General features: G+C 45.5%; 1 protein-coding gene across 8 annotated transcripts in view; it reads left to right on the forward strand.

The window, feature by feature from the left end:
* The window catches only part of DLGAP2 (DLG associated protein 2), a 781,526-nt gene that overhangs the window by 410,837 nt on the left and 343,569 nt on the right, over positions 1 to 27,120 (forward strand). For all 8 annotated transcript variants that reach the window (XM_086703047.1, XM_086703052.1, XM_086703050.1 and 5 more), the window contains one exon: positions 25,848 to 25,880. In XM_086703047.1, coding sequence (XP_086559173.1) covers positions 25,848 to 25,880 — 33 coding nt within the window. The remainder of the gene's footprint in view (positions 1 to 25,847; positions 25,881 to 27,120) is intronic.

A 27,120-nucleotide genomic window follows, 5' to 3' on the forward strand; every position in this document is an offset into this window, starting at 1 on the left:
GAGCCTGTATCATATGTCCCTGGTGCTGCTCCTTTGCAGAGGGTGATTTCCTTCTCATTTGTGAAGGGAGTTTCTTCACTGTTTTTTTTTTTTCTGGTCTTAAGGAGCATGAGTAGATGGGTGTGTGCGTCTCAGACTTACATCCGTCCATGGGGATCGAGAAAGGGCGCCTAGCTTGTCAGATTGGAGTTTTCAGGTATTGCATGAAAAAAGTCTCAATTACCCCAAAGGACGAGTGATAATTATAAGCAGCCATGTTTTCGCCTCATCCTGGAAGCCTTGGCATTCTGGAAAGGTACATCACCCCTTGAGTGAATTAGGCTTCTGTCCTAATTGTTATGGAACCACCGATAACATTTTTTTAAATTTAATTCTCTCCTTAAACTGCAGTGTGTAATTTCACATTACCAGCTATCACCTTCTGTCTTGCCGTCGTGCATAGATCATCCTGTCTTCCCCACCAAAAAGCTCGTATTTTCCCTGAATTGGATATAAAGTAAACAGTATGATGTAAGCAGTGGTAACATGATTAGAGGATAGATTCTGTTCTGTCTTGGTTGATGGAAGGTAATGAAAAATCAACGTAAAGAGGATACGTTTTTTTCAACCAAAGGTGCTGTTTGTCACTTTACAGTGAGACATAACAGGATAATACCTCTGCATTTTTTAAGCAGTGACTAGAGGGTGGGAATGAAAAGGATGAGTTTGAACCAATTAGTGGGTGGATGACATTTCTCTTTCCTTTACCAGACTACTAGTGAAAGTGTAAAGCATTGAAGAAAAAAAAATCATTGCATAATAAGGGCTGCTTGAAAAAAATAGTATGACCAGGATTGCTGATCCTTGCTTCCCCTTTCTTATTGTGAGCAGGAGAGAAATCCAAGTTAAAATAATGTTTATTAACTGCTTGACAGGCTGACACCATTTTAAAATATGATTTATTAAAATTCAGTGGGGCTCAAACACCAGAGATGGCTGCATAGAGTCAGTGACACTGGTTTATCTGGTTCCCACAGTAAGACTTTCCAAATGGAAGGACATTGTTTTGCAAAGGGAACCCCCCCCCCCCCCATGGTTAAGTTATCCCCTGCTGTCATTATGGAGGGTTTTGAGATGATGGTTTAATTTTCCCTAACTGGGGCAGGACGGTTACCTGCTGGAATTCTAAGAACAAAATCAGTTGAACAATAGGCAGATACTGATTGAGCACCAACTGTATGCTCATTTCTGGTGAGCAACATGTGAGATAGGAAAGAAGTTGCATAGTCCTTGTCATTAAAAACACTCAGGGGGCACAAGGGCAGGGGGTGGGGCGGCTCAGTCGGTTAAGCTTCCGACTTCAGGAAGCTCAGGTCATGATCTCATGGTTCATGGGTTTGAGCCCCGTGTGGGGCTCTGTGCTGACAGCTCAGAGCCTGGATCCTGTTTCAGATTCTGTATCTCCCTCTCTCTCTCTTTCCCTCCCCTGCTCATGCTCTGTCTCTCTCAAAAATAAATAAACGTTAAAAAAATTTTTTTTTAAACACTCAGAATATTTTCTTAACCTTAACTATATGACTTTGTCAGCTTTGATTTCTTCTTTTTTTGTGTCTCCTTAATGTTAATTAATATGAGGGCAGATCCAAATTAACCAATCAAAATGGTCGTTTTAGGGTGCTATGTTTGAGGCATGATGGTGGGCAGAGTTTAAATTACAAGGATAATTAAAATAGGGTTTCTGCTCTCCAATACCTTATCTTACTTTCCTGTTGGCATTTGCCCGGCATTCATGGAGCATTTCCCAGGGGCCAGGGAGAAAGCGCGTAAAGATGGATAAGGCAGAGTTCTTCCACATAAGCAGTACATCTGAGTATTGCTGTGAGTACTGCAGTCTGGAGAGAATTTTCTCTGCCATATCCTGAGTACCTAAGACACAGCCTGCCTGGCAGATACAAAGTGTCCAATAAGAAGTTAATGAATTAAAAAATATTTATACACAAGTTCATTTTTTTTATTATTTAAAAAAAATTTTTTTTAACGTGTATTTATTTTTGACAGAGAGGGGCAGAGCATGAGGGGGGAGGGGCAGAGAGAGAGGGAGACACAGAATTCAAAGCAGGCTCCAGGCTCTGAGCTGTCAGCACAGAGCCTGACGCGGGGCTCGAACTCACGAGTTGTGAGGTCATGACCTGAGCTGAAGTCGGACACCCAACCAACTGACCCACCCAGGCACCCCACAAGTTCATTTTTTAAGGCCTCTTTACATCCAGGGTTTCACTTCACCCTCCCAAAAACCCCGTGTAATAATAGAGCAGAAACTAATGAAATACAGAAGAGAAAAACAATAGAGAAAGTCTATGAAAGCAAAACTTTGTTCTTTGAAAAGATCAACAAAACTGTTAAGCTTTTAGCGAACTGTTGAAGAAAGAAAAGAGAGACGATTCAAATTATTAAAATCCAGAGTGAATAAAGAGACATTACAACCAACCTCCAGAAAGAAAAAAATTACAAGGTAGCATCCAGAATATGTGAGGATATTCTGACAGAAACGATAAAAATGTTTGGAGCCAAACAGAGGTGGTGCTACACAGCCTTGTGAACGTGCTAAATGCCACTGGATTGTTCCGGTTAGCTTTATGTTACGTGAATTTCACCTCAATTTAGAAAAAAAAAGGAAACTTAAGAATTTTAAGACAGTACTATAAACAATTGTAAGCCAGTAAATATCAGTTAGCAGAAAGCGATGAATTCCTAGACACATACTACCAAAACTGACTCAGTAAGAAATAGAAAATCTGAATAGACCTATAAGAAAGAGAGAGATTACATTAATAATCCCCTAAAAAATATTAGAAATAATGACTGAGTTCAGCAGGGCTACAGGAAACAAAATCAATTTACAAAAATTAATTTCATTTATGTAGACTTCCCATGAACAAGCCAACAATGAGCAAAACGTAATGAAATTAGTACAGAATTTATACTGTGACAACTATAAACTATCGTGGAAGGAAATTAAAGATTAAATTAATGGAAAGGCATGCTAAGTTCATGGACCAGATCAATACACTTGATGTTGTTAAGCTGGCAGCATTTCCCAAATTGGTCTACAAGTTTAACAAATCCTTATTAAGATCCCGGCTGATTGTCTTCCCCAGAAATTGATGCACTGATCCTAAAATTCACTTGGTGATTCAGAGCAGCCAAAATGGCCTTGAAAAAAAGAATTTGTAAGTTCTCACACTTTCTGATTTCAAAACTTACTGCAGATCTATAGTAAGCAACATAGTATAGTTCCGGCAGAAGGATTGACATATAAATCATTGGAACAGAATCGACAGCCCAGAAATAAACCCTCACAATTATGATCTGTTGCTTTTCAACAAGGGCACCAAGACAATTCAGTGGAGAAAGGATAACGTTTCCAACAAATAGTGCTGGGACAACTGGACATCCCCATGCAGAATCTCTCCTTTACACCATATGCAAAAATTAGTAACTCAAAAGGAATCAAATTTTAAAGATTAATAACTGAAACTATTAATAAAACAGCGGCAAATCTTCACAACCTTGGAATAGGCGATGCTGTCTTTGATGTGACACCAAAAGCTCAATTGGCAACGAGAAAAGAAGATAAATTGGAATTCACCAAATATTCTTAAAACCTTGTGTTTCAGGGGCGCCTGGGTGGCGCAGTCGGTTAAGCGTCCGACTTCAGCCAGGTCGCGATCTCGCGATCCGTGAGTTCGAGCCCCGCGTCAGGCTCTGGGCTGATGGCTCAGAGCCTGGAGCCTGTTTCCGATTCTGTGTCTCCCTCTCTCTCTGCTCCTCCCCCGTTCATGCTCTGTCTCTCTCTGTCCCAAAAATAAATAAAACGTTGAAAAAAAAAAAAAAACAACCTTGTGTTTCAAAGGGCACCATCAAGAAAGGAAAGGACAACCTGCAGAGTGGTAGGAAATATTTGCACGTCATCTAACAAGGGTTTATCTAGAGTATGTACAGACCTCCTCCAATTCAGTTTTTAAAAGTTCTCGCTCTGAAGAAGATACACAGTTGCCAAGAAGCACATGGAAAGGTGCTCGCGGCCATTCATCATCAGGAACACGCAGACTAGCACAGCCATGAGGCGCCACTTCACACCCTCCGCGGTGTCCATACTAAAGGCAGACGGACAACACCGAGTGTTGGCAAAGACATGGAGAAATCAGGCACTTGTAAACTGCTGAGGGGAATGCAAAATGGTGCAGCCACTGTGGAAAACAGTCTGGCGGTTCCTCAGGTGACTGAACGCAGAGTTAGTATGTGGCTCATCCTTCCCCTCGTAGGTATGTACCCAAGATAAATATCCACACAAGACTTACATGCAAATATTCAAAGCAGTGTTACTAATAATAGCCAAAGTGTGGAAACAGCCCCGATGGCCATCAACTAGCTGACGGGTGAATGGATTAATACATTGCACTGTTCCTACTATGGAATAGTTTTCAGCAATAACAAGGAATGGGATTTGAACACACACTACAAGGATGAACCTTGAAAACTTTACATTCATTGAAAGAAGCCAGACACAGAAACCACAGGTTATAGGATTCTGTTCCTATAAAATGCCCAGAATAGGCAAATGTTCATAGAAAGTAGATGAGTGGTTGCCCACAGTTGAGGGGATAAGGAAGTTGGGAGGGGTGACTGCTAAAAGGCATGGGGTTTCTTTGGGATGTGATGAAAATGTCCTAAAATTGATGGTGGTCACAGTTGCATGTATCTGTGAATATACCCAGAACCCTCAAGTTGTACACTTTAAATTGAGTAAACTGTGTGATATGTGATTATATCTCAGTACAGCTATCCCCTGTAATCCCCCAGAAAGCCGACTTTGTGACATGTAATCACCATTACCTTTATATTATATTATATTATATTATATTATATTATATTATATTATATTATATTATATTATATTATTTTATTTTAATTTTTTGTCAAGGTGGCTAATATTGTCAAGTGTGTAAAGTGTGCTCTTGGTTTTGGGGTAGATTCCCTTGGTTTATCGCTTACATACAACACCCAGTGCTCGTCCCCACAGGTGCCCTCCTCAGTGCCCATCACCCACTTTCCCGTCTCTCCCACCCCCCATCCACCTTCAGTGTGTTCTCTGCATTTAAGAGTCTCTGATGGTTTGCCTCCCTCCCTCTCTGTTTGTAACTATTTTTTCTTCTTCCTCTCCCGCATGGTCTTCTGTTAAGTTTCTCACATTCCACATATGAGTGAAAACATTTGATATCTGTCTTTCTCTGACTGACTGACTTATTTTACTTAGCAGAATACCCCCAGTTCCATCCACGTTGCTGCAAATGGCAGGATTTCATTCTTTCTCATTGCCAAGTAGTATTCCATGGTATATGTAAGCCACATCTTCTTCATCCATTCACCAGCTGATGGACACTCAGCCTCTTTCCATAATTAGGCTATTGTTGAAAGTACTGCTATAAATATTGGGATACATGCGCCCCTGTGAATCAGTACTCCTATATCCTTTGGATAAATCCCTAGTAGTGCTATTGCTGGGTCATAGGATAGTCCTATTTTTAATTTTTTGAGGACCCTCCATACTGTTTTCCAGAGCAGCTGCACCAGTTTGCATTCCCACCAACAGTGCAAGAGGGTTCCCGTATCTCCACATCCTCACCAGCATCTGTTGTTTCCAGAGCTGTTAATTTTAAGCACTCTGACTGACCACTACCTTTATTTTAAAGACAAGGGCTCTGAGACCCAGTGTGTCGTAACAGCTTGTTTGTGAGCCTAAAGCTGTCAGGGTAGCTACAGAGGGACATGAAGTCCAGTCTTTAATCCAAACCCTCATTCTGTTCCTAGTCTGCATTACGTTATATACAAAAGGACTGCTATAGGAATTGGAAAGTATCTACAGAAGCAAGGAATCGGAATTTTGAATTACTTTTTCTTCGGTTTGAAGGAGAGTCCAGAATGCTTACTTAGGACATTTACAACGCAGCATCGTCACTTTTCCAGGTGGTGGTGGCTGACCAGTCAACTAGATAAGGCGTCCCATTTTGACCTCCAGGGGCTGCCAGGCTGTGGGAGCCGGTCCACCGAAGTGAGGAGCTAGCATCAGGAATGGGCACTCCAGGCCGGAGCTTGGTGGCTTGGCCTTTACGTTGGGATGTCCTTCCTCTCCTTAAGGACTCTGAGGAGCCCTGCCCCTGGAACCTGACTTTCTCTGCCAGCTGTGAACACTCCTCTGCCCCCTTCTCTCAGGCTCTCAATTTCTGGGCTTTTCTGCAACCCTCTCATGGTCGTGACTGCCACATTGACCTGTGGGTGGCGAAGAGGAAAGCGTGGTCTTCTCTGGGTCACCTGACCTTGCCCCAACTGGTCTTGTCCCTTGAATTGCATGTCCGAGGCTGGATTGTTAGTGGGCCGGTTTGAGGTGTAATAAGGTGGGGACTGTGATGTTCAGGCAAAATTTGTTCCTTTACAATTGATTACGGTTATTTGTGTCTATTGAGTGTTTCATTTACAAGGTGCTGCCATATATAGCATTTCATTTTCCTCTCTCAAAACTCCTGTAAAGTGGAGATGATCGCTCTTCGAGAAAGAATTTATGCAGCATGTTCAGGAACTTACCTGAGGCCACTCACTCATCTGTTCTTTTTTCCACTAACATTTTTGAACGGCTTTATTGAGATGTAATTAGCAAACCATATAATTTACCCTTTGAAAACATACATTTTAATGAGTTTTTTAGTGTATTTATAGGGTTGTGAAACCATCACCACCCCTACTTAGTTTTAGCACGTTTTTGTCCCCCACAGAAGAAATCTTGGGGGCATAGGCCCATTAAGCATCACTTCCTATTCCATGCCCACCATTCACTGGCCCTGGACAACCACTGTTGTGTTCTGTGTGTCCACAAATTTGTCTGCTCTGGACGTTTCAGATAAAGTGAATGCTACAGGACTAGTGGTCAACATTTTGTGCACCCTTCACCCAGCACAGTGCTTCCCAGGTCTATGCATGCTGTAACATGTATCAGAACTTCATTATTTTCATGCCTGAATGCAATTTCACTGTATGGATATTCTCAATTGTGTTTGTCCATCTATCGAGTAATGGGCATTTGAGCTGTGTCTTCTTTTTGGCCCTGGTGAGCCACATGCTGTGAATACTGCTGTGTGAGTTTTGTATGTGTTCCACTAAATTTTGTTGCATGTTTGGCTCACCCCATGCCACGTGGTATATTTACAAAAGTAGATCTGGTCTTGCCTCTGCTTGAAGGAGTCCTCCGTTTAATAGTGGGGTAAGCTGTGGTCCCATGAAAACAGGCCCTGTGACTGTGTCATTAATTACTGGAATGTCCTGCGTAACATCAGGATCTCCAGGAGATCCTGGGTGGGGGGCTGTGTGACTGAGCTCAGTGTAAAACAGTGCAGGGTGGGTAGCAGCGGGGTCACAAAGCATCTGGGTTGCGTTTAAGAGAACCTGAGGTTAGGAAGTCATTGAGGCAGGACTCCGCCTCGGAACTTCTGAAGCCCATGTCTGAAGGCTCTACTCTAATTTTGCTCCAGTTTATGGTTATTAACAGACGATCTTGTCAACAAGAGCTTACTGAGTACCTGTCCAGTGGCTTTCTAAGCAACTAAAGGAAAATAGGGAGAACATAAGGTCGCCTTAAGGATCTCACTTCCTACTTGACAAAGCGTGTTACATACCGGAGATGTGAAAAGTGCTGTGTTAACCCACAGGACTGCAGCATAAGCTATGTGCTCTGTGTCCTAGATAAGACGGTGTCCTACGGATGCATGTGAACTATAAAAATCATCCCTGTGAAACGAGGGACTCAATATTCCCCAAGGGCCTCCACTGGGGTGATTCTAATGTGATTGGTCAGTTGGTGCGCGCTGATGACACTATTGAAACTCCCAAATGAACAGCTACATGTTTTCAAAGACAAAACGTCAGAGAGAAATTCTTCATTACTATAGAGCCTAAAATGGTTGAGAAAAACTGAGTGAAAAGGGGCTCTCCCCTCCTTCCAAGGGGAAGGTACTACATGGGCCTGGTCATAGGCGGAGTATTGGTTCCCTGGGGCTGCTGTACCAAAGTACCATGGACCTGGGGGCTCAGACTGCAAAGACCTGTTGTGTCACATTCTAAGCCCAGAAGTCTAACCCAGGGGTCAGCAGCGGCTCCTGCTGAGCCACAGGAGGGTCCATCACAGGCCTTCCTCGCCCTGGCGGTCCCCTGGCTCGAGCAGGTCTTCACACGGCATTCTCCTGTGTGTACCTCTGTGTCCACGTATCCCCTCTGTATAAGGACACCAGCCATACTGGAGTAGGGACCCTGGAATGACCTCGCTGTAACTTCACTAATTCCATCTGCAGTGACCCTATTTCCAAATAAGGTCCTGGTCTGAGGTGTGGCAGGGAGGGGGTGGGGAAGTTAGGGTTTCAACATGTGAGCTTTGAAGGCCATAGTTCAATCTTGATTCCAATTCTAAAATCCCATGTCAGAGAATGGTTTGAAAACAAGGCTTAAAATTATATCCCTCGATCTGAATTTGATTTTGGGACTGCTAATGAATTTGGTTTTTTACTTAACTTTGACATAAAGTGTGAGATGGTGAGAATTAACCCAGAATGAAGAGATCTTTGGGCTGGGGCTCTGTGTATGTTCTCAAGTGAGTAAGGGCACAATGTCTATAGCAGGTGCAGTGTGGACACTTTTTAATGTTCTGTTAATATAATACTGGGTTTAGGAGACCCCTCATTTCTTCCTTGGAGTCATTACAGGTGGTCCCTGCCGATGCCCACCTACGTGAACACTGCAGGAAGTAGAATCTGGATCATCTGGGGGTCCTCTGATGCACTTCCATCCTGGGTGGGGAACAGTCAGCTCCTAAAATCTTTAGCTCTGCATTGGGCTTAGTCATTTGTAATGGGCTTCATCTTAACTAACGGAAATGACTTGAACTAACTGCATAATTTTAATTTCTCAGAGCATGAATGTGATTTAGATTTCAGGTCAGCAAAAAATATGTAGGTGGTAAAAAAAAAAAAGTAATCAATCCTGGAAACACTCAGATTGTCCTTATTTGATTTTATAGTTCAGTGCTACCTACACTGTTAAATCTGGTGATTCAATTTTCACAACCTAGAAATACAGAGAAAAATACAGCTGTCACACTGTTCAAGTGACTTTTCTAATAAATGTTTTTGAAGTTTTAATATGACAGTATACATCAATTATGAGCATTACCTCTGTTTTAAATGTTTCTTTATGATACAAGATTATCTCTGAGAGTTCTATGGGGAAAGATGTGCATTTAAGACTTGCTTTGATGATTGGCATTTCAGTGTAATTTGGTGTAATGGGATTTAGTTTATTTGTAGATAAACTTACCTAAAGGGACCAACACAAGAACAGAAATCTCATAGCTTATATAAACAACGGAAAATTAATTAACATGGAAGCACTAATTAGTTTATCCAATTTGCTGGCAGAGCTCTGGGCACTGAGGTACTGAGGAGAAGAGGCTCTGTGTTGGGAGGTGGGTGGAGGAGAGGGGCAGAGGGGAGGCTTGGCGGGCTAGGAGAGGGGCCGTGAAGCCTACTGTCCACAGATTGGAGGAGGCACTGGTGCCCAGATGAGGTCGCCAGCTAGGGGCATGGCCCTGACCTTGTAGCCGGAACGTCGGCTCCCTGTATCACCTGTCTGTCTCCCATCCACACGGTGGGGACGGGCCTGTGTGGCCGACATCACTTGTAGACTAGAGAACATTCCTCTCTCTGGAATGCCTCCTCATTCTGTTTCCTTCTAAACATTGCTCAAGGTCATTTCCTCAAAGGCGCTGCCCTTACTTAGAGAGGTAGGTCCTAGTTTTCCGGTCTTGTGCAGCTTTCCTTGGGCGCACTGACCACAGGTGGCATGTTACATTTGTCCTTGGGACTCCCTGATTAATACATGCCTCCCTTCCTTGAAGGTAAGCCCTGGGTGTGGGGGAGAGAAACCTGCAATGAATGGATGAATGAGTGAATGAATGAGGGAAGGAAGGAAGGAAGGAAGGAAGGAAGGAAGGGAGGGAGGGAGGGAGGGAGGGAGGGAGGAAGGGAAATCTCCCCGGCTGGTTCAATATCATCTCAAGCATTCTGCTCTCTGCAAACGTGTTCCTGACCTGTCCCCAGGCAAACTCCAGCATTCTTAACCCTATTTTCCACTTTCCATCACTGTATTTTGTTGTGCGTACATGTTCCCTCCTCCACGGACATGGGCTCCTCGCACTCAGCGACTCATCGTGGGGCCTGCCTCGCGGTGGGCTCTCACAATCTTCGCACTAAATGAAGAGGGGGCGACCAATGAGCGGGGAGCAGGTGGGAGCCTCCAAACCCTAACACAGATACACTCTGTGCTGAGTTTCACAAAGTGGGAGCCCACTGGCCGGCAGAGCTTTTGTGGGGAGGAGATGGGATTCTGCCAGGCCTTGGCACCTCTATATTTTACTAAAGCTGCACTACGTCCCTTTCCACAGATACCCATAAACCCACATCCTTGCAGACTGTGGCCGTTTCCACTGCTGAGCTGCCCAGCACTCTACATTGAGTCATGAGATACGGGGACTGGATTGTGGAGGACAAAGAGCCCCAGCTGGGAGCATTGGCTTTGGGGCAAAGCAGACTGGGCACTGGCTGGCCACGTGACTTGGGGACTTTCAAGTCTTGGACCTTGAGAAGAGGAACACAGGTGCTCAGAGAGGTGGGGGGCGGGGGTGGGGGCTGGCAGCAACCACCCTGGGAAGAAGGACCCAGAGGTACCCATGTCTCTCAGAGGGAGCCCCCAACGCCCCATCCGGCGAGGAGGCCTGTGCACACGCCCAGCGTTTGCTGGACCAGCAACTGACCGCGCTCCTCCTGTTTTTTTCTGTCCTTCCCTGCAGTTGTTTTCTCTGATGGTGATTCTGTTGTTGAGAGCTGCTCATTCCCATCTCAGGTTTCTGGTTCCCTCTCATGATAAGTCATGAAATCAGTTACTTTCCACTTTCCTCACATTAATTTGAGAAGTTGGGTAACTGCATCGCTCGTTGGATTTTCCCTGTGTGGCCCTGTTACTTTCCTAAGTGGGATTTAAAACAAACCAATTGGGCATTATTTCCTCGTATTCCACAGCCTACTTGTGTGGGGCCTTCCGTCCCACGACCGCTGCTTTCCTCCTGTCTTCCAGGAGCCCTCAGCAGTCACCGTCTTACCTCTGCACCTTCTCTCAGATGCTCGTCCACCTGCTACCACAGAAGTCTTTCTGAAACACCAGTTTGTTTATGTAGCAGCCTTGCTTAAAACCCCTGAGTAGCTTCATTGTCCCAGAGGGTGGAGCCTCACCCCTGGGACTTATTCTTTTATTAAGCAAATTAAGCAAGCTGATTAGGCCCCTAGAATGTGACCCTGCCTGCCCTTCCTGGTTCAAGCTCTGCTTCAGATATGCCCAGCCATCTTTAGGCTTGCCTATATGCTGGAGGTTCGTTCTTGTTTCAGAGGACATGATGCAGGTACAGGGTGGATTTATTCGTGCACGTATGCGTCTTCTGCACAACTAACTCTGTACTCCAGTTCGCAGCCTGTGTTGGACACTGTAGCCAGGCGCTCAAATAATCATTGTACGAATGATGCATCATAGACCATTTTCACTTAACATTGCATAACGTGGATTGTAGATGTGCACTAAAGGCTGTGCGTACGTATGTATATATGTGTGTGTGTGTATACATATATGTATATGTGTATATGTATATGTATATATATGTATATATGTATACATATGTATATGTACATATATGTATACACACATATAATCATATATATTCATTATACAATTATATATACTTATACATATGTATACAATTTGTGTGTGTGTGTGTGTGTATATATGTGTGTGTATATATGTGTGTGTGTGTATATATGTGTATATATATATATATATATATATATATATATATATATATATATATATAATCTCCTGAGGGAGAGAGACGATTCTAATGAGACTCAAGTATTACAAAAGTTGCTGCAGAAGCACAGAGAAGGAGCCATTTAATTCATTATGGAGCCCTACAGCTAACTTCCTGAAAGGATTGACATTTACAATGCATCTTAACGAATGAATAGAATTTCAGCAAATGGTGCTGAATATCCTCACACAAAAGAATAAGGTTGCGCCCTTACCTCACATCATATGTGAAAATTAAAGTAAAATGCAGCGAAGATTTCAATGTAAGAGCCAAAATTATAAAATAAAATGAGCACAAATCTTTGAGCTTTTAGATTAAGTAATGATTGAGCATCTGACTCTTAATCTCTTGATCAAGCCTCACATCAGGCTCTGTGCTGAGCATGCAGCCTGCTAAAGATTCTCCCTGTCTCCCTGCCCCTCCCCCACTTGTGTGTGTGTGCATGCTCGTTCTAAAAATAAATAAATAAATAAAATTTTTAAGAAGATGAAGTAATGGTTTCTTAGGGAACCAAAAGCACAAGCAACAAAACGACTAATTGAACTTCATTAAAATTAAAAATGTTTCAGAGGTCACCATCAAGAAAGTGAAAAGAAAACCCACACAATAAGAAAAATGTTTGCGAATCATATAATACATACAACTCAATAATAAAAAGACAAATAAGCCAATAAAAGAATGAACAAAGGACTTTGAATAGATATTTCTCCGAAGAAGGCCTGCAGACAGCCAGTAAGTACAAGGGAAGGGGTACAACATCACTGGATGCCAGAGAAATGCAAATCAAAGCCACATTGGGATGCTATTTCACACCCAGTAGAGTGGCTCTCATCAGAGATAGCTAGCAACAAGTGTTGGCCAGACAATGGAGAAATTGGAACCCTCACACTCTGCTGTTGTTTGGGAATGTAAAATGGTGTAGCCACTTGTGAAAACAGTTTGGTGTTTCCTCAAAATGCTGAACATAGAGTTACCATATGACCAGAAATTCCATTCCTTGGTGTATATCCAAGAGAAGTGAAACATATGTCCACTCAAAAACTTGAACATGAATATTTAGAGGGGCATTATTCATAAGAGTCAAAAAGCGCAAACAACCCAAGTATCCAACAACCAAGAAATGGGTAAATAAATGATGAATATCCATACATTGGAATATTATTTAATGATCAAAAGGAAGTATGACACATGCTATATAGCAGAATAAACCTTGAAAACATCTTGCTAAGTGAAGTTGGTCACATATTATAAGCATATAGGATTCCAGTCACATAAATTGTCCAGAATAGGCAAATATATACAGAAATTAGCAGAGTGGTTTCCAGGGGCTGAGAACATGAGGACTGGAGGTGGACTGCTAAAGGGTAGAGGATGGAAATGTTCTCAGATTGATTGTGGCAATGGTCTCACATCTCTGTGAATATGCTGAAAGCCACTGAATTGTACACTTTATTATTATTTTTTAAATGTTTATTCATTTTTGAGAGACAGGGCGTGAGCAGGGGAGGGGCAGAGAGAGAGGGAGACACAGAATCCGAAACAGGCTCCAGGCTCTGAGCTGTCAGCAGAGAGCCCGATGTGGGACTCGAACCCACGAACCATGAGATCATGACCTGAGCCGAAGTTGGACGCTCAACCGACTGAGCCACCCAGGTGCCCCTGAATTGTACACATTAAATGGGTGAATTGTATGGTATGTAAGTGGTATCTGAAAAGAGCTGTTATTTTTTTATTTGTATTTTTTTAAGTTTATATATTTATTTTGAGAGAGAGACACAGAAAGCAAGCAGAGAAGTGGGAAAAAGAGAGAGAGAGAGAGAGCGAGAGAGAGAGAGAGAGAGAGAGAGAATGAGAATCTCAAGCAGGCTCCACACTGTCATTGCAAATCCTGATGCGGGGCTCAAACTTGTGAACCACGAGCTTGGACCTGAACTGAAACCAAGTGTCCGCACTTAACTGACTGAGCCACCCAGGCACTCCCAGAGCTGTTATTTCTAAAAATCACTAAGGAAAAAGGAGGAGTAGTCATTTGCCAGACAAGGGCAGAAGGACGCACTCATGAATGATGCAGTGTGCAAAGACCCAGGGCTACACAACAGCCTGGCTTGATCTGAGAGGGCTGTGTGGTCCTGGGTGGGTGTAGTGCAGCCTAGCGGAGGGCGGGAGAGGTGCCTTCTATTCCTCGCTGAGAAGTGAAGGCTGTTATAATTTAGGAAATCGATCTCCTGACAGGTCAGAGCAGGGGAGTAATGACACTTTTAACTTTCACATTAAAATTTTGTGTTGAATTTTGTTCCTGTTATTTGTGTGCTATCAATGACTGCCTTTCAACTCAAATGAGCACATTTGTCTCCATAAATATAGTAAATGTGTTATGGATAGGGTCCCTGTCTGTGTCTTCTAAACACTTTGTAGTCACTCTGTTAAATTTGGTCACTTTAATGTTCAGGACGTGTATAATTCGCCCAAATAAAATCAATAATTTAAAAATATTTTTAAGTTTATTTATTTTCAGAGAGACAGTGTGAGCAGAGGAAGGCCAGAAAGAGGGAGAGAGAGAATCCCAAGCAGACTCTGCACTGTCAGCACAGAGCCCAGTGCAGGGTTCAAACTCATGAAATCATGAGATCATGACCTGAGCTGAAACCAAGTAGGAGGCTTAACCAATTGAGCCACCCAGGCATCCCAAAATTGACAAATTAAGGAGAGAAAATATCCTAAATCTGGAAGAGTTCTAGAAGCTGTCAGCCAAATCTGGAACTGTATAAATGAGTTTCCCACCTATAACAGTTCCACTCGGACCATGAGAAACTGAGTTGATGCTTTCGGCTACATTACTGCTTTTCAGGTTTTCATCCCTCAATACTCTCCATGCCTTTTTACAAATACAACTTGTCCACGGCTGCCAAAATCTTGATGAATCTCTTAGCCACATTTCACCTCAGCTGACCCGCTGAATTCGGGGGTCACTGTTGCTGTTCTACACAGGATTTCATCATGAAGTATGAGTTTAGGAGTCCATATTTTAAATCACTTTCAGACTTAGAGACAAAGCTTCCACTGTAGCTGTGTTTGGCTCCAACTCAAGGTAATACTTCATATAGTCTGAACTATCACAAGGACTTACTCTCTTTGAAAAATAAATTCGAGATAAATTCAAAAACATTTGTAAAGACCCTATACTTTGTCAGGTAGGTGTAACTGCCTTTCAACTTCATCCACTGCCTACAAGTGACATAAATGGAAAAGAAATAGGTTATGATGGGTCAAAAAATAGAAAATACAAATTCAAGTAAAATTAAAGTATGACAGCCACTACCTAGCGAATATTGTTTTAAATTTTACAGTGGAGTTCTTTCAGTACAGCAGTGTGAGTAATGATCCCAGACATGTCAAATAAATAACAGCCGCTGTCCATGGTACTAAATAACGCCGTGCGTATCAACTCTTGTGAATCCTGCTATGATAAATGAATACCTTGCCACGAACAAAGAAAGAGGCTTAAAAATAAGTGATATTTTGCTGACACTTTTTGAACAAACCAAGGACACACTGATGCCAGGGAAAGGATATTTGGTACAAAAGGCTCTAGTGGAAATATTTATGGCTTGTGGAAGTGAAAGTTAGCCCTGAAGCAATCTTGGACCTTCCATTACCCGTGGGGCTTTAATAAGGCTCTTGTCCTGGGTTTACTTATGTCATCCCAGTATTGCAGACTGTGTGGTATTTTTGTCATTTTGTATGGATTTACGTGAACTTGGCGATAATAAATTAGGTCAAGTCTTCTGAGGCTAATACTTATTCTCTGTGTATGTTTATCAGAAATATATATGGAATATGAATGCTTATTTTTAAAAACATGAGCACCTGTGGACATGCCATGCCACATTGGAAGGATACACACTGCACACACATACTTCTGCCTATGAGTCTTATATTTGTGCTGATGTGTGTGTGAGGCATATAAATAGAAGCATGCATATGCTTATGTATGTTTTTATGTATTTACATTTGTGGTTGAGTATTTATATATCTATATGTATCTATACATGTATTTGTATATTTATAATGAGATCCCTATGGAAATAGTAGGCAAATGACTATACGTTCATGTGAATGTAGTCGGTATGGCACAAAATGTGTAAGAGATGTTGACAAGATAATGTTGACATTATTTATAGTTGGAATTATTTATAGTACAATGTAAATCTTAGGGACACTTCCTTTTCAGAGGGGGGATTGAGTCTTTGTGTTCAAAGACTGCTCTGATGCTGAAACCTATCTGGGTACAAGTTCTGGGGAGACCCAGCCTTGGCCTCTGGACACCCCCAGTCTAGAGGGGAGAGAACACCACTTCAGCCACATATTCACACGTAAAGAACTTCATGATCCAAAAGGAAGAAGCAGAAACTAGTTCTGCCTGGTGCACTGGTGGCAACTGCCAGCCAGGGCTGCGTTCCATGAGGCTGGTCCTCGGGGTAGGGGGCAGAGTTCCCAGCAGAGATGCTGAGCAGTCAGTGTGGCATATATTGGTTCTGGGATGTCACATGTTGGCCAGACCAAGTGGCCTCTCAGTGAGTGCTGCCTCACCCAGTTCTGTCTCTTATCACACATGGCAGCTGGTCCATCGCCATGTTTGTTCCAATGGCTCCCACCCTCCTGTTTTACCTCGTACCCATACCTGGCACATCTTCTAATGTGGGGCATAACAGGTACTTGTGTCCTGCCCGAGATACTGCAAAGGGTACCACCTTTGCTGCTGGCTAATGGATCCTGGTACATATTATTATGTACATTTTGTGCATTTTGGTGATGAAACTCCTCATGGTGACAAGAATCGTGAGTGTTGTGATTTATTTAACACACATTCATCGAGTATCTGTCGTGTGACAGGAACTATTTTAGATCTGGTGATAGAGGAACACAGTGAACAAGAATCATGCTCTCATTGTGTTTGTATTCTGTTGGGTGGGAAAGAGATGAATGTCAAGTCTTTAACCAGATGCACAAATAAATCAGTAATGAGTTTGAGGATGAACATGAGATAGGGCACTGGATAGAGACAACAGCAGAGGAGTTTGTTAAGGTTGAATTTCTCAGAGCAGAGAGGGCAGCCCTGTGGTGAGGTCTGAAGGAAGAACATTCCTGAGAGATACAAGTCCTCCTGGCCACCAGTACGTTGAGGACAGAGCCTTGTAGCCAGTGCCGACGTCAGAAGGAACAGGGGTCAGAACCTCTCAGGCATTGGGAGAACTTTAGCTGTTTTCTTAAGTGTGAAGGGGACCCACCAGAGGGCTCTCAGAGGGTGCAGCATGGTCTGACTTACGCTGTGGAGTTGCCATGCTGGACACCAGGCTGGACCTAGGAGCACCCAGGAGGCTCACCCCGGTGGAGGGCATGTTGGGTAGCTCTGGTACATGGTCTTGGCAGTTAGGATGGAGGCAGGGAGTGGGTTCATGGTGAATTTTGGAGTTACAATTTGAGAGAACTAATGATTAATTGGATGTAGGAGGGAAAGGAAATCATCAAAAACTATACCTATATTTTAGCCTTGATTAACTATGTGGATCATGATGAGATAGTGAAGTCTTGAGATACTGACCACTAGGGACCCAAACCTACTCTCCAGGTTGAGTGAAAACCTGTGCATCCAGAAGGTTTTTAGGGCAGTGAATCTACTGTGTAGGATCCTGTAACGGCAGATACAAGACATGGTACATTTGTCCAAACCCGTAGAATGTATGACACCAAGAGGGACCCTGATGTAAATTGCAGAATCTGGGTGATGACGTGTCCATGTGGGCTCATCAGCTGTAACAAATGCAGTATCTGGCGGGGATGCTGGTGGAGGGGGAGGCTGTGTCGGCGGGGGAGGCAGGGACTTAAGGGAAGTCTCTGCACCTTTCATTCAATTTGGCTGTGAAACTAAAACAGGCTCTAAAAAGTAAAATCTATACAAAATAAAACAAGGCCAAACAACCAGTCCATCTGTCTTCACATGTTGCAGATTTAATTGGTAGGATTTACGTGGTTCTTACAGTTTGGGCTTGTGCAACAGGCAAGATCAGCTTGGCGTCATCATGCAGAGGAGGTCACTCATGGGTCATATTATCTGTGGTAGAATCATCTGCACTTTTGATGGCTCACTTTAGTGGCGATATGAAGGACTCTCTTCGTTCGGGATGCTATAACAAAGTACGGCACGCTGGGGGGCTTATCAGCATCAGAAATGTGTTTTCCCATAGTTTCAGAGGCTGGGAGTCTGGGACCAGATGCCAGTGAGGTCAGCTCCTGGTGAGGACCTCTTCCGGGGTGTCCTCACTTGGAAGAGGGAGGGGAGCCCTGGAGTCTCTTTGATAAGAGCACTGATCCCATCGTGGGGGCTCCACCCTCATGACCTCATCACCTTCCAAAGGGCTGGCCTCCTAATACCATCACCTTGCAGGTAAGATTTCAGCATATGAATTTAGGGGACGGCAGGGGTGGAGACATAGACAATCAGTCCATTGCATATATGACCCAGCAACCCCACTTTTGAGTATATGGACAGAACAAATGAAAGCAAGGACCCAGACCCTGGTACACTATGTTCGCGGCAGCATTACTACTGACAGTAGCCAGAAGGTGGAAGTGATTCAGAGGTCCAAGGATGGGCAAGTGGATAGACAAATAGTGGCTTGTCCCTGCAGTAGAACATTAGCCTTAAACAGGAAGGAAATTCACCCACAGGCTACACGTGGACGAGTTGTGAAGACATTGTGCTCAGTAAGCTGAGCTTGGGGGCTAGGATCTTAGCATATGAAGTGAGGGAGCACAGACCCTCCGTGCACTGCGAGAACCCCTGGAGATCCACAGGAACAGCCCATTGGGAGGCCGTGGTATGTTGGGCAAGAGTGAGAACTCGGACGCTGGGGACATGGCGCTGTATGTGGTGGGTATGGTTGAATACGGGGGAAAGGCAAACGCCGGGTTGCTCAGGCCCAGACTGAGGGGCGGGGGGTGTCTCTGCCCGAACGGTGGGTCTCAGCGGCCGCTGCTGGGCCTGGGGTCTGCAGATCTGGGCTCGGGGAAGGCTGTTGGCATAAGGGAGTGGCAGTTGAGCCATGAATTTGGGGAGCTCCCCCAAGGAGGCCACGGAAGATGAGGCACCAGTGGACCGAGAGCAGGACCCTGGGGGCATTAGCTTTTAGGAGAGCTGTCCATTGTATTGGCTGTGATGTCGCAGTCACTGTACTGGGGTACATCCTTGGGAACCAGAAATCAGGTTCGACACAAGCTTCCTTCATGCGGTTGCAGGGACAGTGGCTGATTTAACGGGGAGATCGGCTTGTGCATGTTTTGTTGGCGAGAACGGAAATGCCAAGAGCACATCATGTTCAGCATTCATGGGTGCCATGGATGTATTTCAGGAGCAATTTCACACAAATAAATTGAAATAAATTGCTGGTCCTGGCTATTAACTTGCCTGCATGGCTGGCCCGTGACTTCATTTCTTTAGACTTCTCTTTTCCTGACTGAATGAAAGAAATAATAATGCTGGTATTTACATATAGTTGTCACAGGAGTTAATAAGATCGGAATCATGAGGCGCTTGAAATTTCGTAGATAAAATTGGCACAGAATGGAGTGACCCTTGGATTATTTGTGGACAAGCCATTTACTCTGCAGCTCAGTCTTCACCCCGGCGTACCTCTGCCGGCAGTGAGCGTGCATCCCAGCAAGTGATGTCGGGACCCTGGTTTTGCTCAGAGATCCCAGTCGATTATGTAACTTTCCTAAGTCAAACTTACTCTGAAGGTGAATCAGCTCCCCAGAAGCATTCCGGAGTCAAAGATGACATTTAGAGACATGACGGCTGGAGACAGGAGGGGCAGAAGCAGGCACTCACAGGTGACTCAGGTCAGAGGCAGCTGGAGGGCCTCCCGGCCCTGCCGAGTGCCTGCTGAGTGCCTGCCGCTCCCACAGTTGTGGACGGTCCAGTGCTCCACACGGCCGTTTGCTGTTCTGGTCACAACTGTGTCCTCAGGGAGAGGGGAAGGACGGAGGGAGGCGTCCTTGGAGATATGTGAGCATCCCACGTTAGCGCTGATCCTGAAGTTGTGATCGTATGTGTTATGACGGATCCAGAGTGGAGAGAGGTCGATGACCAGCAAACAGGGGCTTCCAGACATCTGTCCGTGGACTTTATATTTTGTTCCCTATGGCCTATTGCTTTATTAAAGCTACTGATTTCTGGGTTTGCCTTCACATTTTTAAATTTTGTATAATAAAATCTCATTGGAATTCTGTTGACATTCAATTATTTGATTGAATGAATGGTCCTACCCTCCAGTCACCACTTAACAGCGGGGCATACGTGCAGCCAGCTTGTGGTCCAGCTACATGGCTTCTCGTGGGATTTCTTCTCGTGTTTCTCAAGTATTGAAGATTTAACGGGGGTGCACATTAAGAGATGAGAAAGAGATAGCATGGAACAATATTCTGCTTAATGGAACACTTTGAAAATGGTTAGAAATAGAACTTGCATAATTTCCTTCCCCAGACGCTTATGCAGACTCCTTTCCCAAGAGGGCCACACCTCACCTAGAGAACTCCTACTGATCCTTCAAAGCCCCGGTCACTCTTGCTGTCCCTGCCAGTGCTCCCATCTTTCGGGGCTACATGTGCGTTGCTACATTTCTCCTCCCTCGGGCACAGCTCTTACAGTATTGTAACTGGCTCCTATTGTCAGTGTCTGCCCACGTGAGGTGATTCTTATCTTTGTAGAAAAATGATCAGTGAACATTCTTACTGAACTGCTAACATTTGGTGACTGATCACCGTGTGCTAGGTTTGGGGATAAGGCATCTTCATGATTATCCCATTTACTTTCGGAACACCCTTGGAGTAGAATCTATTACTCTCCTAGATAGTGTAATCGTGTCCTGTTTATTTTGAAATTGGAACGAGGGCAAACTCAGATGATTGTCATACTAACAGCTAATATTTAGGGACTAGATTTGTGCCAGAAAATTTTTTTCCTTTATACTTAACCTGTTTGCATTTTTAAAATGCTTTTCAAATGAAAAGTTAGCCTAAGTTTGCTGAGAGCTTCAAGTTATACTCCTTGTCCATAACCCATACTTTCACTCCTGTTGCCACATATCCCTAGAAATCATCTGATATAAATCCACTGTTTGTCATTCTCGGCTTTGCTCTGCATTTATCCGTGTACAGCGCCCAGTGTATCGTAACAGTATTTTCAGTGCGTATCAGCAGCTCTGGCACACAGTAGGCTCTCTACATGTTGAAAAATATTAGTACGCTTTCAAAAATGGAAATGAGATATGATATTCTATGCTTTCCTCTTTTTACTTTTGAATGTTTGAGATATTCCCATTTTAGCTCCTAAGACCCCCTGGTGTCAATGGTCGGGACCCAGTTAAGCTGTTCCTTGGCTGATGAATAGGTTACTTGAGCTGTTGTGCCATCATATTATCACATAGCCGTGAAATCATAGAGTTCCATGTCCCTGTCCCATTAAGCATGTGGACGGGTGATCCTGTTCACGTGATCTTTGTGGAGGGTGTTCACACTGTGTGCATGTTTGGGGGGCACTAGTGGTGGCATTGCTGCTCTGCCCGCATGGTGCCTGCAGGTCTGACTCGCTCCCCACCCCCCATCCAGAGGATGGCTTCGCACTCCACCTCTGGTGGCCCCTGTGCTGCAGCATTTCCCTGGGATGAGAGCCATGGGGTCTCCTGCAGCTTTGAGACTCGGGAGGACAGACATAAGCTGCGAGGTCTTGGCCCCTGTTAGTCACGGCCCCAGCTGGAGGGAGGCAGGGGAGTATGTGAGGAGCGGCAAATTAATACAGTTGGCACAGGGGTGCCTGGGTGGCTCAGTCGGTTGAGCGTCCAACTTCGGCTCAGGTCATGATCTCGCAGTCTGTGAGTTCGAGCCCCGCATCAGGTTCTGTGCTGACGGCTCAGAGCCTGGAGCCTGCTTCGGATTCTGTGTCTCCCTCTCTCTCTGCCCCTCCCTCACTCACACTCTGTCTCTCTCTCTGAAAAATAAACAAACATTTAAAAAAAAAAATACAGTTGGCACAGCAGCCCAACGCCGGGCCCTCTACCGCCCCTGCCTGCCTTCCTGCTGCCAACCTGGGCCTGCTGTCCCCTGTCCAGCCACACTGCACAGCCCACGGCCAGCCCCACCCACACCGCCCAGCCCACGGCCAGCAACACCCACACCGCCCAGCCTACGGCCAGCAACACCCACACTGTCCAGCCCACAGCCAGCACCACCTACACCATCCAGCCCAGGGCCAGCGCTGTCCACCCACCCAGCCCACGGCCAGCACCACCCACACCGCCCAGCCCACGGCCAGCGGGAGAGACCCTACATGTGTGCATGCTTCACACTTACACTGAAAGCCACCGCTCTGAAAACACGTGTAGCAATTTAGAGTAACCTCCACACGTTAAATGCCTTACGGATTCACACGGGAGACGTAGCCGCCCCTCACTTTGGGAAGATTATGCCAAAGCAAGAGTGGGTTAGGCTTTCACGGTTCGTGTTTTGTAGTTTGGGGAATACGCCGATCCTTCCAGGGCTGCCTCTGGTTCAGGTATAGATTATGGGCACGTAAGATCATCAGGCAGATTTCTCTACCTTATGTCAGTTAGCATAAATTAGTGTAGTCTTCTCCTAATTTAAATGAGACTCTGTACTAATGATGATGAATTCACAGTGTATCCAGTTGAATTCCCTTCTACATTGTGTCTCTTTTTTTAATGGGGGTTCCTGAGGGAAGACAGGTTGGCGTAGATCACATGCTCCTCCCTCCCACCCACGTTGGGTAAATACTTAAGCTCATCAAACGGCTCACCTCTCTATGAAACTTCCCCAGCGCATTTCCGGCAGAAAAAATGGTTGTAACGTGTATGTTCGCTGTGCTTTGCATGAGTTCAGGTAGAGTCCCCAGTGCTGGGCAGGCCTGCTGTCCTTGGGTTTCCGGACAGTCAGCTCCCAGGGCGCTTAGGGAGGGGAGAGTCTGGTGCCCTGACGGTCAGGGACTTAGGAGGAAATGTCATTATAATGAGGTCAACAGGCCACCATTGACAGGGGTCACTGGTCTCAGCTTAAATTGTCATCTTGGAATACCTTCCTGATTGTGAGGATGATGAGGTCTATGATCCATGTAAAGTGGGGAACAGCACTTGGCCCCAGCCGCCTTCCACACACAGGCTGGCTGGTTCCCTCACATGAAAACCTGTGCTTGAGACTCGGGGCACATGGAATTTCCGGTGCTCCCTGGGGTCGTTCTCATCAGTGTGGCAGTGGGTCCCCCAGGGATGCATTTGTCACAGACAAATGCAAGGCCTCACCACCCTGCTAACAGTCCCTGCAGCTCATGGCAGAAGGCCCACGACAGAGCTTAACAGGAAATAGTTGGACTATACCAAAGAGTGACGAGTTAGTCACATTGTGTCCTGCCTGGGCTTAGAACACAGAGGATGATGGTTTCTTACCTGTGATCTTGCTGGAAATAATTTTTTTAAGGATAAGGCCTAGGTGCATTAATAATGAACTCCAAAATGGCATTTGCTTAAGCCTTGGACTCTGGAGAAGTTAATGTTGCCCGTGGTCAAACTGACATGCTTCCCCGGGCGCCTGGTGATCTTTGATTCACAGAATTGAATTCACTGTCAGTTACTGTGCTCTGATCATTATTGTGTGATCACTGTGCCTTGAATTTGGTGGATAATTCTGACACGTGACCTGTGATGGGGATTAGATGTACTGAGAAATCCTATATTCCTGGATCAGGTTAGCACTTCGGGATGAGTGGGGATGCCAGTGTCTGAACTACGTCCTACTTGAGCAGCCTGGTGTCGAGTTCCGGTCTCTTGTAGGGGAAGGAAGGGTGGACGGAGGTCTTGGCTGAGGCTGGGCTGAGAGGTAAACCCGGCTGTCCCATGTGAGTGACTCTGAACTCACGGCCGCCCTTGGCCCCAGGCTGCCCACCTCCCTGGTCCCCTTCCCCAGCTCCTTGGTCTACTAGGGAGACCTGAGCCATCACCTCTTTCTCCCCCATAGACACACATGCCTCCCAGAGGCCCCAGGAGAAGTTCCATTTCTGTCTATCCTGTCACCATGAGGAGAGCCGGGGCCGGGGGACATCAGGCTCCTGTGTCATCGTGTGGCCAGGAAAAGGTCCCTTAGTGCAGGCAGCTCGCCCACAGGGGAGGCAACAAGGGGTCTCCAGCATCATCTGGGGTGTGCTCAGCATCATAGCCAGGGTGCGCCACGGAGAAGGCAGATAGTGCTGTGCAAGGGGGGCCTGGCTTTTGAGATTTGAGTGATGCTCCTGGGGTGTCGCTGGGCACTGGGCAAGAGGTCCCTACTTCCTGTTTCCTGTGGATCCCCGATCGGTGGTGCTGTGAATTCATTGCTTATCTCTGCATCGATCACTGGCGTCCGCTCCTGTGGCTGCAGGGATGTGGCCTCAGTGCTGTGCCAGCTGCCCTGTGTCCTGACCCCAGGCCTAAGTCCTGAGCCCACGTCTGTGTGCTTCTAGACCTTGGTGTGGTGTCCGAGGGAGCGAGGCCCCTGCACCTAGTTGTGGCCTCTCCGTTGAACACTGTGGCTCCCCCGTTTTCTGGACTCCCTCACTTGTCCCCGCCCAGCCTGTCCTGGCCACCAAGGTGGTCCTACCACAGACTGATGAACACACCACACTCCCCACTTCAGAAACCATTCCAGGCTCCTAATTTTACATTAAAAGAAAAAAAAAACCTCTCCGCTCCTTTTATGACTTTCAGTTCCCTTCCCAAACTGTCTCCTCCCCACTTATCTGATGCTGATGCCCGCCAGCCCTGTCCTGCAGCCAGACCTGTCACTTGTCACTGGCCGTCTGCCTTCTCCCAAGCCTGTCCTCTGACTTAGATGCTCTTGTGCTATATTCCTCTCTACTGAAAATCCTACGTGTCCTTCACGACTCAGCCCAGACGGTCTCTTCCATGAGCCCTTTGCTGCTCCTTGGGGTTGGAGTGGAAGGAGGCCACATTCCCCCGAGTGCCCGGTGCCTGATGGGCTGAATGAACGCATTTGTCACTTAGCCCTCCCGTCCCTGCGTGGAGGATACCAGTGTCCCCATTCTGGAGCCACGGGGGTGAGTCACCTGCCCAGAGTTACTCAGGAAGGTGGACAGTGACCTGGAGCCAAAGTCTGACCTCTTCCTCCAAAAGACAAATATCTTATAGCCATTTGCACCTACATTTACTGTATTGTGTTTGTTACGGTCATTTCCCTACGTGAATGCCACAACCCCCAAGTGTCTTGGTGTGTTTTGCAGGGCCTGACGCAGAGGCATGGTCCTGCTCAGTGAGGACACTCAGTGTTTATAGGCTTCGTGTTTTTACTGAGATATAGTATCATCCTTTCGCTCATAATTGTGTGTGCCTGGAAGCAGATACAAGAGTTGTAATCATAGTAAAGGTTTAGATGTTAAATTAGGTGATACAACATAACATTTATTTCAGCTAAGTGATTTGTGTTGAGTCATACACAGTCATGAAAACATGTTTAATGTGTGCATGTGCATATGACAAAGATCAGTATTCTGCTAAAATGTCATATATGAAGTATTTGCTAAGGTAGTTTCTCTAAAACGGAGTTTGCTCAGGTGCGGGAGCCGTGCTGGCTGTGGGTGTGGAGATGGCCACCGATGTCTGTGAGGCAGGTGGACGCAGCTGGACGGCACCCGTCTCTCCAGCGGGCGGTCTGTCATTGCTCTGTCGTTTAACCTGTGGCGCCAGCTGGAGACCCCTCAGTAACGGCCTCTCTCTCTCTCTCTCTCTTCTGTTTGCAGAATCCCAGTGCACCCTCTGCGGGGAGCCAGAAGGTGAGTGTACTCGTCCGTACCACCCCTGCCTCCTGTGGGCATGGCGGGGGCTCCACGGTGGCTCATATGTTGTGTTGGACGGTGACAGACGGCGGTGAGGCGCGCCCAAGCGCGTGTTACAAATCGGAAGCATTCTTCAAGGTGTTTGATGGAAAATGGATAAAATCATCTGTGTGGTGTATGGGAGGAGGGTAGGGAGGAGGTAATTTCCCTAGGAAAGTGGAATCATGACCAAATTACAGCATTTTTCCTTTTTGTTTTGGATTTAGAGATTTTCATCTGGTTTCTCCGGGTAATAAATGCCAGCATTAGAAATACGTATTTCTTGGCTTTCAATATATTAGCAAAAGTCCTGATGAGCCTCCTATGAAATAGGACCTCAGAAAACCATTCCTTAGTATTAGTGACTAAATCTGAAAGACACAGCATGAACTTTGCTGGTGATCAGCAATATTAAACAATGAACGATAATTTGAATTTTATGTGTCTACAATACTTTTCAAAGTAGAGCTCCTGGTTATATGATTTAACTATCTTCCAAAATTGTTAAGGCCAAAATCTGTCACATTTTTCAGTGTCATAATAATAAAATGTAGTCAGCACAGGACCTCCGCTAATGGGGGGATTGATTTCCAGGGTCAGAGCAGTAACTTCTCGCTTGGCGCAAAGCAGAAGCCTCACGATGGCCTCTGAAGTATGTCCACGACCCCAAAGTGACTGTGATAAGTGCACGGAGCTATGTAAGCATAGTCATATTCACTGGGAAGATTTTTACCCACAAGCTGAAAAAAAAAGTGAATATTGGGTTAACTTGGAAATTCCATCAAACACTCTTGTTTCTTCAGTTTTGTGGTTGAGATATGGCTAAGTTTTCAGAGTTCTTGCTGTGTTGTTTATGGAATTTATTACGCACAGATACGGCCGTGACAAAGTGCACTAAGTTAAAGTGTAAAGTCTTAAGTGTCACTGTTACAGAAAACACGCGACTTTGGACCCCTGGTGTTTCCAGGGTCACAGAAGAGTCGGGTGTCAGAGTCGGGGGTCGCAGAGGGCCCTCCGGGGCAGATTCCTGATGAGAGCGGCTGCCTCCTGACTGCTCTCCCAGGGCCCCTCTCCCAGGTGCTGAGGGTGTGGTGGGTGCTGACAACGTTCTCCAGCGTGTCTGTGTCCTTCCGGCATTCGGAGATTCTGTTCCTTCTCCTCGTACAATTTCTGTTGTCTTTCCCACGCCGGGAACGTG

This window comes from Puma concolor, chromosome B1 (assembly GCF_028749965.1).
Source record: "Puma concolor isolate L17-30 chromosome B1, mPumCon1.1.hap2, whole genome shotgun sequence".
NCBI lineage: Eukaryota > Metazoa > Chordata > Mammalia > Carnivora > Felidae > Puma > Puma concolor.